The sequence below is a fragment of the Coenobita brevimanus genome, chromosome 92, assembly GCF_032717465.1.
Source record: "Coenobita brevimanus isolate Jiangsu-jjx chromosome 92, ASM3271746v2, whole genome shotgun sequence".
NCBI lineage: Eukaryota > Metazoa > Arthropoda > Malacostraca > Decapoda > Coenobitidae > Coenobita > Coenobita brevimanus.
Window position 1 is genome coordinate 9,691,107 of NC_137045.1, and position 12,521 is coordinate 9,703,627.

General features: G+C 44.0%; 1 protein-coding gene across 1 annotated transcript in view; it reads right to left on the reverse strand.

Moving 5' to 3' along the window:
- LOC145412074 (uncharacterized) overlaps positions 1-12,521 on the reverse strand; it is a 122,857-nt gene that overhangs the window by 62,458 nt on the left and 47,878 nt on the right. The window contains exons 5-6 of the mRNA XM_080281992.1: positions 12,283-12,426; positions 700-969 (exon numbers count right to left, since the gene is read on the reverse strand). Of these exons, the coding sequence (XP_080138118.1) occupies positions 700-969; positions 12,283-12,426 (414 nt within the window). The remainder of the gene's footprint in view (positions 1-699; positions 970-12,282; positions 12,427-12,521) is intronic.

Consider the following 12,521-nt stretch of genomic DNA (forward strand, 5'->3'; position numbering starts at 1 on the left):
CCATAAACCACTATATTCTTCATCCATCGTAATCCCACACCCAATCCAATTTCTCGTCTTGAACCCCTCCCCAATCATCACTTTAAAACCCAACTCACATCACCATCCAACCGCCCACACAACCAACTACCCCAAACATCGGTCATATTCATCTATCCATATTCTTTATACCACCTATAACCCAAAGACCAAATAACGCAAACCAGCAACTATTACATAAATACACACACACACATACAGACACACACACACACACACACACACACACACAACTTCTTCGGCTGTAACTAGAAGGCAGACCCTAAATTAACAAGATATCCACCCATCCATATTTTTCACCTCAACCAGTTTATCACACTTCTTTTATCCCACTCACTTCCAAAATCATCTAACAGTTCAACCACCCATAATCACCAATCACCACCACATCTAACCACACAGCCATCCATACCATCATCACACCTAATCATCCACATTTTTCACTCGATCCAATTCCTCTTCACCACCAAGAACTAGCAACCCAACCAACCACACACAACCATGCACAACAACCCACAATCACCCACAACCATCCTACCACACATCACAGCCATCCCTTTTTTCCACTCCACCCAATTCCTCTTTACCACCAACAACTAACAACCCAACCAACAACACACACAACCATCCTCAATCACCCACAGTCATCCAACCACTCACCTTCTTCACGTGCAACTGGAAGGCGGACCCCAGAGCCGCCTTCTTGAACTCCGGCGGGATGGGTTCAATGACGTTGGAGGGCGGATCTCCCCTGAACATGGCGCCGTTCCTGCTGAAGTTCTCGCCGAAGGTCTTGGCCCAGAGTCGTCGCGTGGAGCCGTCGGAGGTCGTCAGTTTGGAGCCAGGTGTGCGGTCGTTCACGGAGTCGTCGTGGTTGAGTGTCTTGCCCAGGACCCGCTGTGTGTCCTTCTGGTACTTCTTCGGGTGCACCTATAGGGAGGGAGAAGTGTTAGGGAAGGGTGTGTGTGTGTGAACTGCTGAGTCTGATTGGAGTGGTGTGGTGTGGTGTTAAGGAGGATGGTTTGCTTTACAGAATTTGATGATTGGTGTGGAGATGAACAGAGAAGATTAGGATAATGCAGAGTAGGGCAGAACAGATTAGAGTTAAACAGAGCAGAGCAGGGCAGGGAAGGGCAGGGCAGGGCAGGGCAGGGCAGGGCAGGGTAGGGTAGGGAAGGGCAGAGTTGAGTGAAGTGATGGTGCTAAGTTGCGGTAACGTGTGTGTGATATGTTGTGCTGATATTTATGTGGCGGGTCGTGTTGTGCTGTGATCATTCTCCTCAATTTTATTCAGACAGGGTTAGAATGATGATAATGACAACGAGCACAAAGATAATTATATAGCAACAGTTTTTAATGAGTACCCTTAAACATTCACGATAAGATTAAAAAACATCACAGTCCACGATTATATTTATCTCCTGATGCGCAGCGAGAGACAGAGTTTATTTTCTCCCAACCCTCCAGGCAGGAAAACAAAACCTCGTCAAGCTGTCAATCAAACCATGTCTGCGACGGATGTGTGGAAGTTATATCCGGTATCCTGCTATATCTGAGGAGCATCACCTGTTCGTATCCTTTCCTAACCTTGTTGCCAGTTCTCTAGTTAACAGCAAAGTAGCCCTATAGTGACGAAAGCGGTAAAGTAGATGGAGGGATGGAATGGAGATATGTATGGGGGGGGGGCGTGAGTTGGAGGGGGGGCAGCTAAATGGTAAAGGACAATTTGCAAGTGACGAAGTTCGGATTAACACATACCCGGCACCCTGTAAGTTACTCAAGCTGGCAGTTTCGTTTAAGGGTAATAATCCAACAGAGAGTGAAGCAGTTACGAACACCTGTGCAAATACCTGGGCATCAGAGGGAAGGAACTTTGGGTTGTAATTCATTTTTTTCCCTTTCCTTCTGTTATTTTTGCATTTCCTAAATTATAATAACTACCTCAATACGAAACACTGCAAAAATATCCTGGTTATATTTTAAGCCCTGTACATTACTAATCTCATTTTAGTATCGACGTAGCCTGCATCACCAATACACAAGAGGCTGCTGAGGTGTAATATGCAGAATAAACCACCAACAAACACGTGTTACGATAACCTCCACTTAGCCAACGATCCTTCCGTTACTTCCTCTTCACTAGCGTCCAAACGGGAGCTAATGTAGGCTCTGGTGGCGTGCAGTGGGGGGGAAAACAACAACGGAGTGCCGGGAATGGTATTGAGAGAGAGAGAGAGAGAGAGAGAGAGAGAGAGAGAGAGAGAGAGAGAGAGAGAGAGAGAGAGAGAGAATAAAAGGTTCGTAAAGAGAGGAAACAGAAAGGGAGCGAAGAGCTGGAAGAGACGCGAGGAAATAACAAAACTACAGACGGAGCTGATACAGGGTAGTTTTTTTTTTTTTTTTTGGGGGGGGAGATGGGGGGATGGGGGTGAATGTGGGAAGTCGACTCTCGTGTTCAAGGTGGCACAAGAGTCTTCCTCACACCACTTCCTGAGCGATTTATGTACCTTATTACACCTTATAGATCTCTTGTAATTTTATTTGTATCGTTCTAATATCTGAAGAAAAAAGTGAAGAGAATACTGAAGTGTAATATGCAGAATAAATCGCCACGGGAGAAGTGTTACGGAATCTCCAAATCCACTTAAAATACGACCCTGAGATCTTTTCGAGGCGCTTTTTTTGTGTGTGTTTTTATTCAGGCTGGCAAAAGACGATTTTATTCTGCTAAGGCCTGTATAGTGCAGAGGTCCCTAACAGCCTCTTTTTGCTCGGTGGATGGCCAGACTGGAGGGTTGATTTAACTAGTAACCAAGGAGACTCATCACTATCTCGTAACAAAGGCTCGTCGGATTTCACGCAACACCGACCTTAGTATTCAAATTATAACAGTAGTCCAGTTCCGTCAGATAAAAAAATACCAGCTGAGTATATATGATGCATTTTTTTTTTTTTTCAGGCCATGGGAGACTTCAAACGGGGGGGGGGGTCATACAACCTTCATACATCCCTTCACAACTAGAGGCGACCCTAGACTGAATAAAATCGTCTGGAGAACGTAAGAAGAAAAATAATAATAAAAATCAAGAAAATAAAAGATTATCATTAGAGTATGGGGACTGAGAGAAGAAATCCATTAAAACTTATGAAAGATATTTGTATTGGTGTAATATTGGCGAGGATATTTAGAGGTAATATTAACGGGAATGAGTAGTATTTGAGTTTGTGAAAAATAGAGAGCTGTGTAAAATCAGAGCCTGTGATATTGAAGAATTTGTGTAAGAGTATTGATGTGTATTATTAAAGTCGGTATTATCAGAGTTTGTATAATTTTAGTTTACAATAGTGGAACGTTGTGTAGGTGTAACATTGAAGCAAAGGTAATATTAGCGATGGTGTAAAAGTATCATAGCGCAGTATTAATGATTTCGTGATGTTGCTGAAGCTTTGCAATACCGAGGAGCCATTGCAATAGCAGTGAACCTACAGAAAATCAGGGCTAGGACAATGTTAGAAAAGTCACGTAAAACAGCTTGTGAAATGATTGAGAAATTGCGTGGTACCGGTGTTAGTTTAATATCAGAATATGCGCATCATCATCGCTAGTGTAATATGAAAGAATTTGTCCAGAATCAGAGTTAGTTTAATAGCTGAGAATTTGCGCTGCAGAGTTAGTGATATATCAGAGAATTTGCAGGAAAGTTAGTATAATATCAAAGAATCTGCCTAATATCTGAGTCAGTGTAAGATCAGACGATTTGTGTCACATCGGGGTGAGGTAAAACGTGAAGTGTCTGCGTTTTATGGCAGCCAGTGCAAGATCAGAAAATTTGAGCCATATTTGGGAGTTAGGGCAATTTTAGCGAATAGGCGTAATATTGGAGTTGAATAAGTAGTACTAGAATCTGTGTAATATCAGAATTAGTAGTGCAATATTAGTGAATCTGCGTACAATAAAAAATCAGAGCAATAGTTGTGAATCCGCGTGATACAAAGTTGCGCAATGTCAATATAAGAGGAATTACGCAATGTCGAGCTATGGCTTTGCATCTCTCTCTCTCTCTCTCTCTCTCTCTGTTCTTTTTTCCCCTTCTCTCTTATTTCCCCCTCCATGCATATTCACCAGTATAATCACAGTTATTAATCTGAATTCCCCTGGGAGTAAGGGATGGGGCGAGGGCAGGAATGGGACGGGATGGGATAGGATAGAGTGCTGTGGAATAGGATGGAATTGGGAAGAGTGTGGGATGGGATGGGATAGAATGGGATAGGGATGAAAGAATGTGGGATGGAATGGCATGAGATGAGAGGGTGGTGTGAAATAGGATGGGATAAACCAAGAGAGAGCGAGGGATGGGATAGGATGGGATGAAAGGAGTTTGAGTAGGATGGAGCTGGAGAGGGGAGTGACAAGACAGGATAGGACGAGAGAGTCTGGGATGGGATGCGATGTGAAGTGATGGGATGGGATGGAAGGAGTTTGAGTCAGATGAGGATGGATAGGACAAAAACTAAAGACAAGATTGGAGAGGACGGAACGGAGTCAGAGGACGGAAGAGGGTCTGGGAAGGGATAAGGGCAAGGAGATGGGATGGGATGATCTAGGGGAAGGATGGTGTGGGATGGTGTGGAATGGTGTGGTGCGGTGAGGTGTAATGTAAGATGCAATGGGATAAGGTGAAATGGGGTGACGTGACACGGGAAAGCGTGGAGCGGGGCTGGGTATGGTGGGATAGAGGTGACTGGGATGGTATGGGCGGGAAACGTGGAAGAATGGAGTAGCGTGGGATGATGCGGAACGGGATAAGATGGGATACGTAGGTGGAACGGGATGGGATGAAATGAGACTGGTTGATGGAAGTGGGGGATGGGATGGAATGGAATGGTGTGGGGTGGTATCGGAGGGAATAAGGTGAAGCAGAGTGGGGTGACGTAGGGTGGAGATGGACTGAGTGAAGTGAAGTGGGATGCTGTGAGGAGGGACGAGGTTTGGATGATGCTATATGGAGCAAGACGGGATAGGAGTGGACGGAAACGCAAGAGATGGGGGTGAGATGAGGAAGAAGAGAAGAAGACAGACCGAAATGCATAAAACAGACTTAGATAACATAAAGCCACTTCACTACACAAAACGTTCTTGAACCAAATAAAACACATTAAATGGATTAAGAGCAAATGCAAGTAACTTGTGATAAATTCTTTCGTGGAGTGAATAAGGAAGAAGTGACAAAGGCAAGTCATCGTACTGAAGGGGTAGTAGTAGTTGTTCCCTAAGCAGTCTGGCTGTGTGTGTGTGTGTGTGTGTGTGTGTGTGTGTGTGTGTGTGTGTGTGTGTGTGTGTGTGTGTGTGTGTGTGTGTGTGTGTGTGTGTGTGTGTGTGTGTGGCTGGGTAGGGGAACTTGGAGGGAACGAGAGAAGGTGAGAGACTCTTGAGATGTGATTGGTGAGTTGACTTAAACCCGTATTGTAGTCATCTTAGGTGGCTGTCTAACATCTCCTTACTCCCCCCTCTCTCTCTCCCTCCCCCTCCTCTCTCTCTCTCTCTCTCTCTCTCTCTCTCTCTCTCTCTCCCTCTGTACTAAGTGGCACATCAGTATTGCCTTATATGCTATAGCCGGTTTGCTTTCATCTAACAGAACTGGACCACTCCTACAACTTGAATACTGAACCGTGGTAACTCTGTATTCGGTGTGCCTTAATTATGAGGTACGACGATATCCCCATAGTTATTAGTCAAAAGCAACACTCCAGTCTTGCTATATTAGACCATCATCTGAGCTGAAAAGGGTTAAGGAACTTTGACAGGATAGAGCAATCGCGCTTGAGTGATGCAAATTTTGTCTATATAAAAAAAAAAGAGGAACAAAGAAAATATACTCTCTTTGTCGGAGAGAACAATGGCATACAAGAGAAGAGTAAGGAGTAGGCAAGGTGTAACAGTGCTAATTAAACTACAAGAATACAAACTTTAGTCTCTCTCTCTCTCACACACACACACACACACACACACACACACACACACACACACACACACACACACACACTTCCCCTAACTCTGTCTATGGGTGAGAGTCTTCTGGGGTAGGGCTGAGGTGTTGACTTAGCCTCCCTCTACAGGTACTCTCTCACACACTCCACTCTCTCGCACACACTCACTCTTAATTCACTTCCTGTTTGTCGGGAGACTAGCTACTGAAGAGTGGTTGGGATGTTGATCTAGTCCGTCTCTCTCTCTCCCTCCCTCTCTGTCAATTTGTCCATCTGTCTATCTATCTATATATCTGTCTGTCTGTCAATGGGAACGAAACTGCTATGGGTGGTTAGAAAGTTAGCCTACCCCCTCACTCCTCTTCCTCACACTCTACTCGCTCGCAACACACACACACACACACACACACACACACACACACACTCCTCCCCAGTCACGTCGGCAAGCAAAAACAGCGGAAAATTAGTGAGATTAGCGTGGGCCGCAAAACTTCCGGCTCGTGTCTCATCTGCATATTAATTGTAAACTCGTCCCGGGGGCCTTGTGGGGAAGAAACAGCCAAGGAGCGCGGCCAGGGTCAAGACACGCCCAGGTGATGAGGGGCGTCTTAGCTCTACGATACTGATCTTAAGCTAACTGGCAAGAGAGGCTTCGTAATACCACTCCCTGAGCGATTTATTTTTGGGTATGACACCTTGACTTTTTTTTTTTTTTTTTTTTTTTTTGTGAGGCCCGTATTCTTAGTGGTACACGAATCTTCGTTGCACCTCTCTCTTAGCTATTTATTTTTGCGTTTACATCTTATCATTACCCGGTATCTCGTTATGCTAGTTATGTCGTTTTACTGTCGAGTTTCTTGGGCCGTATTCTCGTCAGCTGAAGATGCTCCCTATCACCTTTTCCTAAGTGATTCATTTAGTTTATTACACCTGACTGTCCTATTCTGTGCAATTCTAATCCTTCATACTATGCATGAATAACACTCAAAGTTTTATTAATCAGCCATATCTAAAAATGAATCACTAAGGAAGGGATGTTAGGAAGCTTCATTAACTGACGAGAATACCGGTCTTTGCGCAAATGGCCCGCGTTCTGAGTGGTACAGAAGGCTTCGTTGCACCTCTCTCTTAGCGATCTACTTTGCGTGCGATAGTGGTGATCTCCTGTACGCTAATTATATCTTTTTAATTTGGACAGTTTGCTTCAGTAACATACAAAATGATATTTGGGTGTAATACGCAGTATAAATTGCTAAGGATAATCTGTTACGAGATCTCCAAACCCACTCAGATGGTGAACTTGAAGTGTTTTCATAACTGGACTGACAAAAACCACAGGCTCGGTGTTTGGAATAATTTTCTTCTTCATACACGATACTATATACTTTTGAAAATAACTTGGCCTAATATTGACATCTCTCCATCTTGAACACTGAGCTGCAAGAAAATGTTAAGTACAAGAAAACAGCGCTAGTCACGAAGAGGTGCTGTGGAAAAGATACAGATGCGCAGTACTGTCAAGGAAGCATCGTGCAGGATCAGATGAAATATGAAATGATCACTATTCTGTGTGATATTCCAAGAAAATTAATCCACATAATCATCTAAACGTGCATAAGATAACAGTACTAGGCTTAAATATACCCCTTTTACCCTAACCTGGCCTAAAAATGATGCTAGTCATGAAGAAGTGCTATGAAATGTCTGTGCAGTGTTATGAAATGTCTGTTGCTGGGCTACGTCAAATAGGCTGAAGAAGAACGAAAATCTGGGCCATGTTAAGGTGAAAAGAGTATAGGTCTAACGAGGAAATGTTTGAGGCAAGTGATACAAGGCATTTTTACCAAAGCATCGGTTAAGGAAGCTCTCTAACAACTCCTCCTTTGCGATTTATTTTTGGACGTGGGTAGTTGATATCCATTTGTGTGCTATTTATGCAAAAGTATGGTGGTGTTGGGAGGATTATTATAACAGAGAACACGTCAATAAGGTGTAATAAACAAAATAAATCGCTTACGAAAGGGTGTTAGAGAAGTTTCTTACCCAACGAGGCTGCACTGTCTCGTAGGAAGTGTGCACCGATGCTTTTATTTTCTCTCTTTTTCTCATTTTATGGGCAGTAGGGAACGTATCTAATTCTGTTACAATATGAGTGGCTTTACTGGAAATAGCTTTAATCGCGTAAAGAGCCGATTCTCTCTGCCCTTCCTGTTCATCCATCACGGTGATCAATCAAGTGTCTGGAAGATGTCATGGGCGGGGGCTACTGACCTTCCTGTAATACGCAGACTCTGGGTAGCAGAAACTAAACTAAAATAAAAATAACTCAGTAGCCAGACATGGAGTCAACAAGTCTAGCATCCAAAAACACTGCTTTGTAATTCAGCTTTGGGGAAAAAAAAAACAGTCCTTCAGTAAGAAACGTTTCTTTCTCAACGATAAAAGATTTCTGGCATTACCGGGATAAAGACAACACACTGATGGTTAGAATTAAACGTTTCTATCAACTCCAACCTAGAATCGTCTGACATTACCTGGATTACAATTTAAGATGGTGTCGTACTGCTGGCCTAGGGACACAAATGGATAAAGACAAACTGGCTCCATTACTAAATCTCTCGCTACGAAGACGAAAGCAAAGAAAGAAAGAGAAATGAAAGCAGAAAATAGTCTGTACATTTTAACTGACATCTCAGAGTGGTATAGAAAACGAGACAAAAGAAAAAGATACGAAAATGTCAAATATATCTTATCTAAAAAACCTGAGTGGCAAAGAAAAAAAAAGACAAAATGAAAAAGAAAACAATAAATACATCCCAAACGATAATGATGAGTGGCAGAGAAAAACAAAGGACAAAAAGATGAAGAATGAAATATGAAGTACATCTCAACGGGTAACAGTGAGTGGAAGAAAAAAAAAAGAATAGGAAAGAAAGACACAAAGAAAAGCTAAAGATGAAAATATTAATTGTATTTCAGCTAGCAGGATAGTCAAAGGCAAAGAGAAAGAAAGAAAGAAAACAAAAACAAGTAAACAAGAGACCATTAATTACATCTCAGCTGAAGTAACAGTGAGCGACACTGAACAAGCAAAATAAGAGAAAAGAAAGAGAAAGTTAGGAAAAAATCTAAATAAGAAAATATTAAGTACATCTGGACTGGTAATGGAGGAGTGACAAACTCGAGGTCTTGCGTTACAGAGTTGGAAAAAAAGTTAAAAAGTTGGTGTGTGTTAATGGAGAGAGGGACCGGGGGAAGGAAGTGGAGGGGAGGGGGAGAGGGAGGGGAGAGAAGAGGAGGATAAAGACCGAAGGGAAATGAAAATATGAGACGAGAGGAGGAGAGTGGAAGGGAGGAGAGAGGGGCTGGGGGAGTAGTGCGGGGGCGTGTTGGGAGGGGAGGGAAGACAGGGGGAGACGAAGGAAGGGGAGGAGATGGTAGACGGAAGGAGAGGAGAGGGGAAGAGAGGGACTGGGGAAGAAATGAGAGACGGGTAAGAAGTGAAAGGTAGGGAATGGGAGGAGAGGCAGGAGAGAAAAGAACAGGAGACGGGAGAGAAACATAAACACAAGAGAGAAAAATATATGTCAAGAAAGGAGAGGAGAGGAGAGGAGAGGACAGGAGGAGAGGAAAGGAATGGAGAGGAAACGATAAGAGGGGACTAGAAGAAAAGGGGGGGAAGGAGAGGAGAGAAGTGAGAGGAGAGGGGGAGAAGCGATGCGGGGGGAGGAAAGGAGAGAGGCGGGAGAGATAAGAAAAGTTGAAAGTGAGGGCAAAGAGATGTGAGTGGAGAGGCATGAAGAAGTTGAAGACGGATGGCAACCTGAGTGATAGATACAAACAGACAGCCAGACAGATAGATACACAGACACAGATAGATGAATTGAGAGATACAGTTAGATACTGACAGACAGGAATAGATGAATGTAAGAGTACACAGAAGGATGGATAGGTAGATGCAAATAAATACAGACAGAGAGACAGAAAGAATATAAACAGACAGACGGAAAGACAGGCAGACTGACAGGTACGTAGATGTACAGGACACACAGAGAATAGAAAGGCTGAAATATCTATAGAAAAATCGATGGGTAAACTGAGAAACACACAAGGAAAGTTGAATGCATGAAGAGCAGATAAAGACGTATACACAAACAACAAAACAGATAAATAAAGGCAATAACACTGCAAAACAGACACACACACATATACTGCAGAGAGAGAGAGAGAGAGAGAGAGAGAGAGAGAGAGAGAGAGAGAGAGAGAGAGAGAGAGAGAGAGAGAATCTTCTAGGAGCGTGGGCCGTCTTGAATGAGAAAGATATGAGACTAAAAATAAAGACAGCTCATAAAGAGAGATAATGGAGAGGTTCCCGGCGAGGAGAAAGAGAGGGAAGAGATTACGAGGCCTGGCAGAATGAGAGAAAAAGAGAGATAGAGGCAAAATGGAGATGGGGTCGTGGAGAGAGGTAATGAGGGAGTGTGAGGTGCATGGCGATGGTGAGACTGAGTACTAAGTGAGAGAAAAGAACTAAATGAGGAATACGTGACAGATGGAAACAGGCAAAGGAGGAAAGAAGGGAGAGAATATCTATCTATCTATCTCTCTCTCTCTCTCTCTCTCTCTCTCTCTCTCTCTCTCTCTCTCTCTCTCTATATATATATATATATATATATATATATATATATATATATATATATATATATATATATATATATCTCTATATATATACATAGAGAGAGAGAGAGAGAGAGAGAGAGAGAGAGAGAGAGAGAGAGAGAGAGAGAGAGAGAGAGAGAGACGAGACGAGACAGGCATCCAGAAAGCGCAGAGACAGAGAAAGAGGGCAGGAAAAATGGTGATGATGGTGTGGGAGGGGGAGATGAGGATGGTAATGAGAAGGGGTTGGGGTGGGGACCTGGGAGGTGTGGGGTGAAGGGGGTGAGGGGGTAAGGGGGGGGGGAGATGATCTAGAGCTCCTGCCAGAAATCGGGGACTTGAAAGTGTCGGAAAAGAAATGGCGATCGCGGGAGTGTGGGTGTATGAGTGGCTGGGTGACTGGGGTGTGAGATGGGGGTTAAGTGTAGGAGTGGGGTTGTAAGGGGTGAGGTAGGGGGTGTGAGTGTGTGAGTGGGGTTGTGAGCGGGTGAGGGGGTGTGGACGGTGGAGATGTAAGTGGAACTATGAAAGAATAGGTGTGGATATGTGGGTGTGGGTGTGAGTAAAAGAAGGATGCCTTAGAGTGGGGGAAATGAAAAGGTGTGTTGTGGATGATGTGTGCGGGTGCATGAAGGGGAGGGGTGATGGTGAGAGAAATGAATATAAGGGTGTGCTGGAGTGTCTGGGCGAGGATGTGAGTGTGGGTATGGAGGTCAGGGTGAGGGTATGGAAGTGTGAGAGTGAAAATACGAGGGTGTGGATGTGGGGAAGTGGTGTGGGTGTGAGGTGGTAGTATGAGTATGAGGGTGTGGCCTGGGGATATGGTGTGTGGGTGAAGTGTGACGGTGTGGATGTGAGGGTAAGAATGTTAGGGTGCTGTGTGTGAATATGGCGTGAAGATGTGGGTAATGTGAGAGGGTGTAACTGAAAGTTGTGTGTGGGTGTGTATGACAATGTAGCTAGTTTGACGGGAGAGGGTGTCTGTATATAACTTTGGGTATGAATGAGAGGGTAAGAGTAAGAGTAAAGGTGAAGGTAAGCGTGAGGGTGAGGGTAAGGGCGAGGGTGAGGGTGTAAATTATGGTTTGGTATATGGATGCAAGAATTCAGGTGATGTTTTGGTGCCGATGAAGGGGAAAGACGTTAGGGAGGGAGGGTATACTGGAATAACTAAAGGCACAAAATTTACCCTTTCCATCCGATGACGTCTTTTTCTAAGCAAGCGCCCAGTTTTTTATTCACGTTACAAAAACCCCTTTACAAATAACCTTTCAAAAGCTAAATAAAATCGTCTGGAGATGGCAAGGATAAAGCAGATAAGAAAATGTGGTGAAAACGATAAAGGTAGATTACAAAGATACACGTGAACATCTATACTGAAGGCCTACGTGTATGTGGGAGTGAACTATACTACACGGACGTGCCAGATGACGTCCATAACTATAAAGAAGTCACCGTACTAAACAGGCTAAGGAGATGTGTGTGTGTGTGTGTGTGTGTGTGTGTGTGTGTGTGTGTGTGTGTGTGTGTGTGTGTGTGTGTGTGTGTGTGTGTGTGTGTGTGTGTGTGTGTGTGTGTGTGTGTGTGTGTACTTACCATATGGGCGTGCCAAACAACGTCCATATCGTAGCAGGGCACAAGGAACTCTGATGGCTGCGTGGACTTGAGGTAGATGAACTTCTTGTACCGCTCCACCGCTTCCTTCAGGTACGGCTTGGTCAGGCAGTGAGGCAGCGACACCTGGGGAGAGGGGACGCAGGTAAAGCAGGTAGGATTGACCTTTTTTAGGTTGGGTTGGACTGGGTTAGGCAGGTTTAGGATTTGTTAGATTAAGC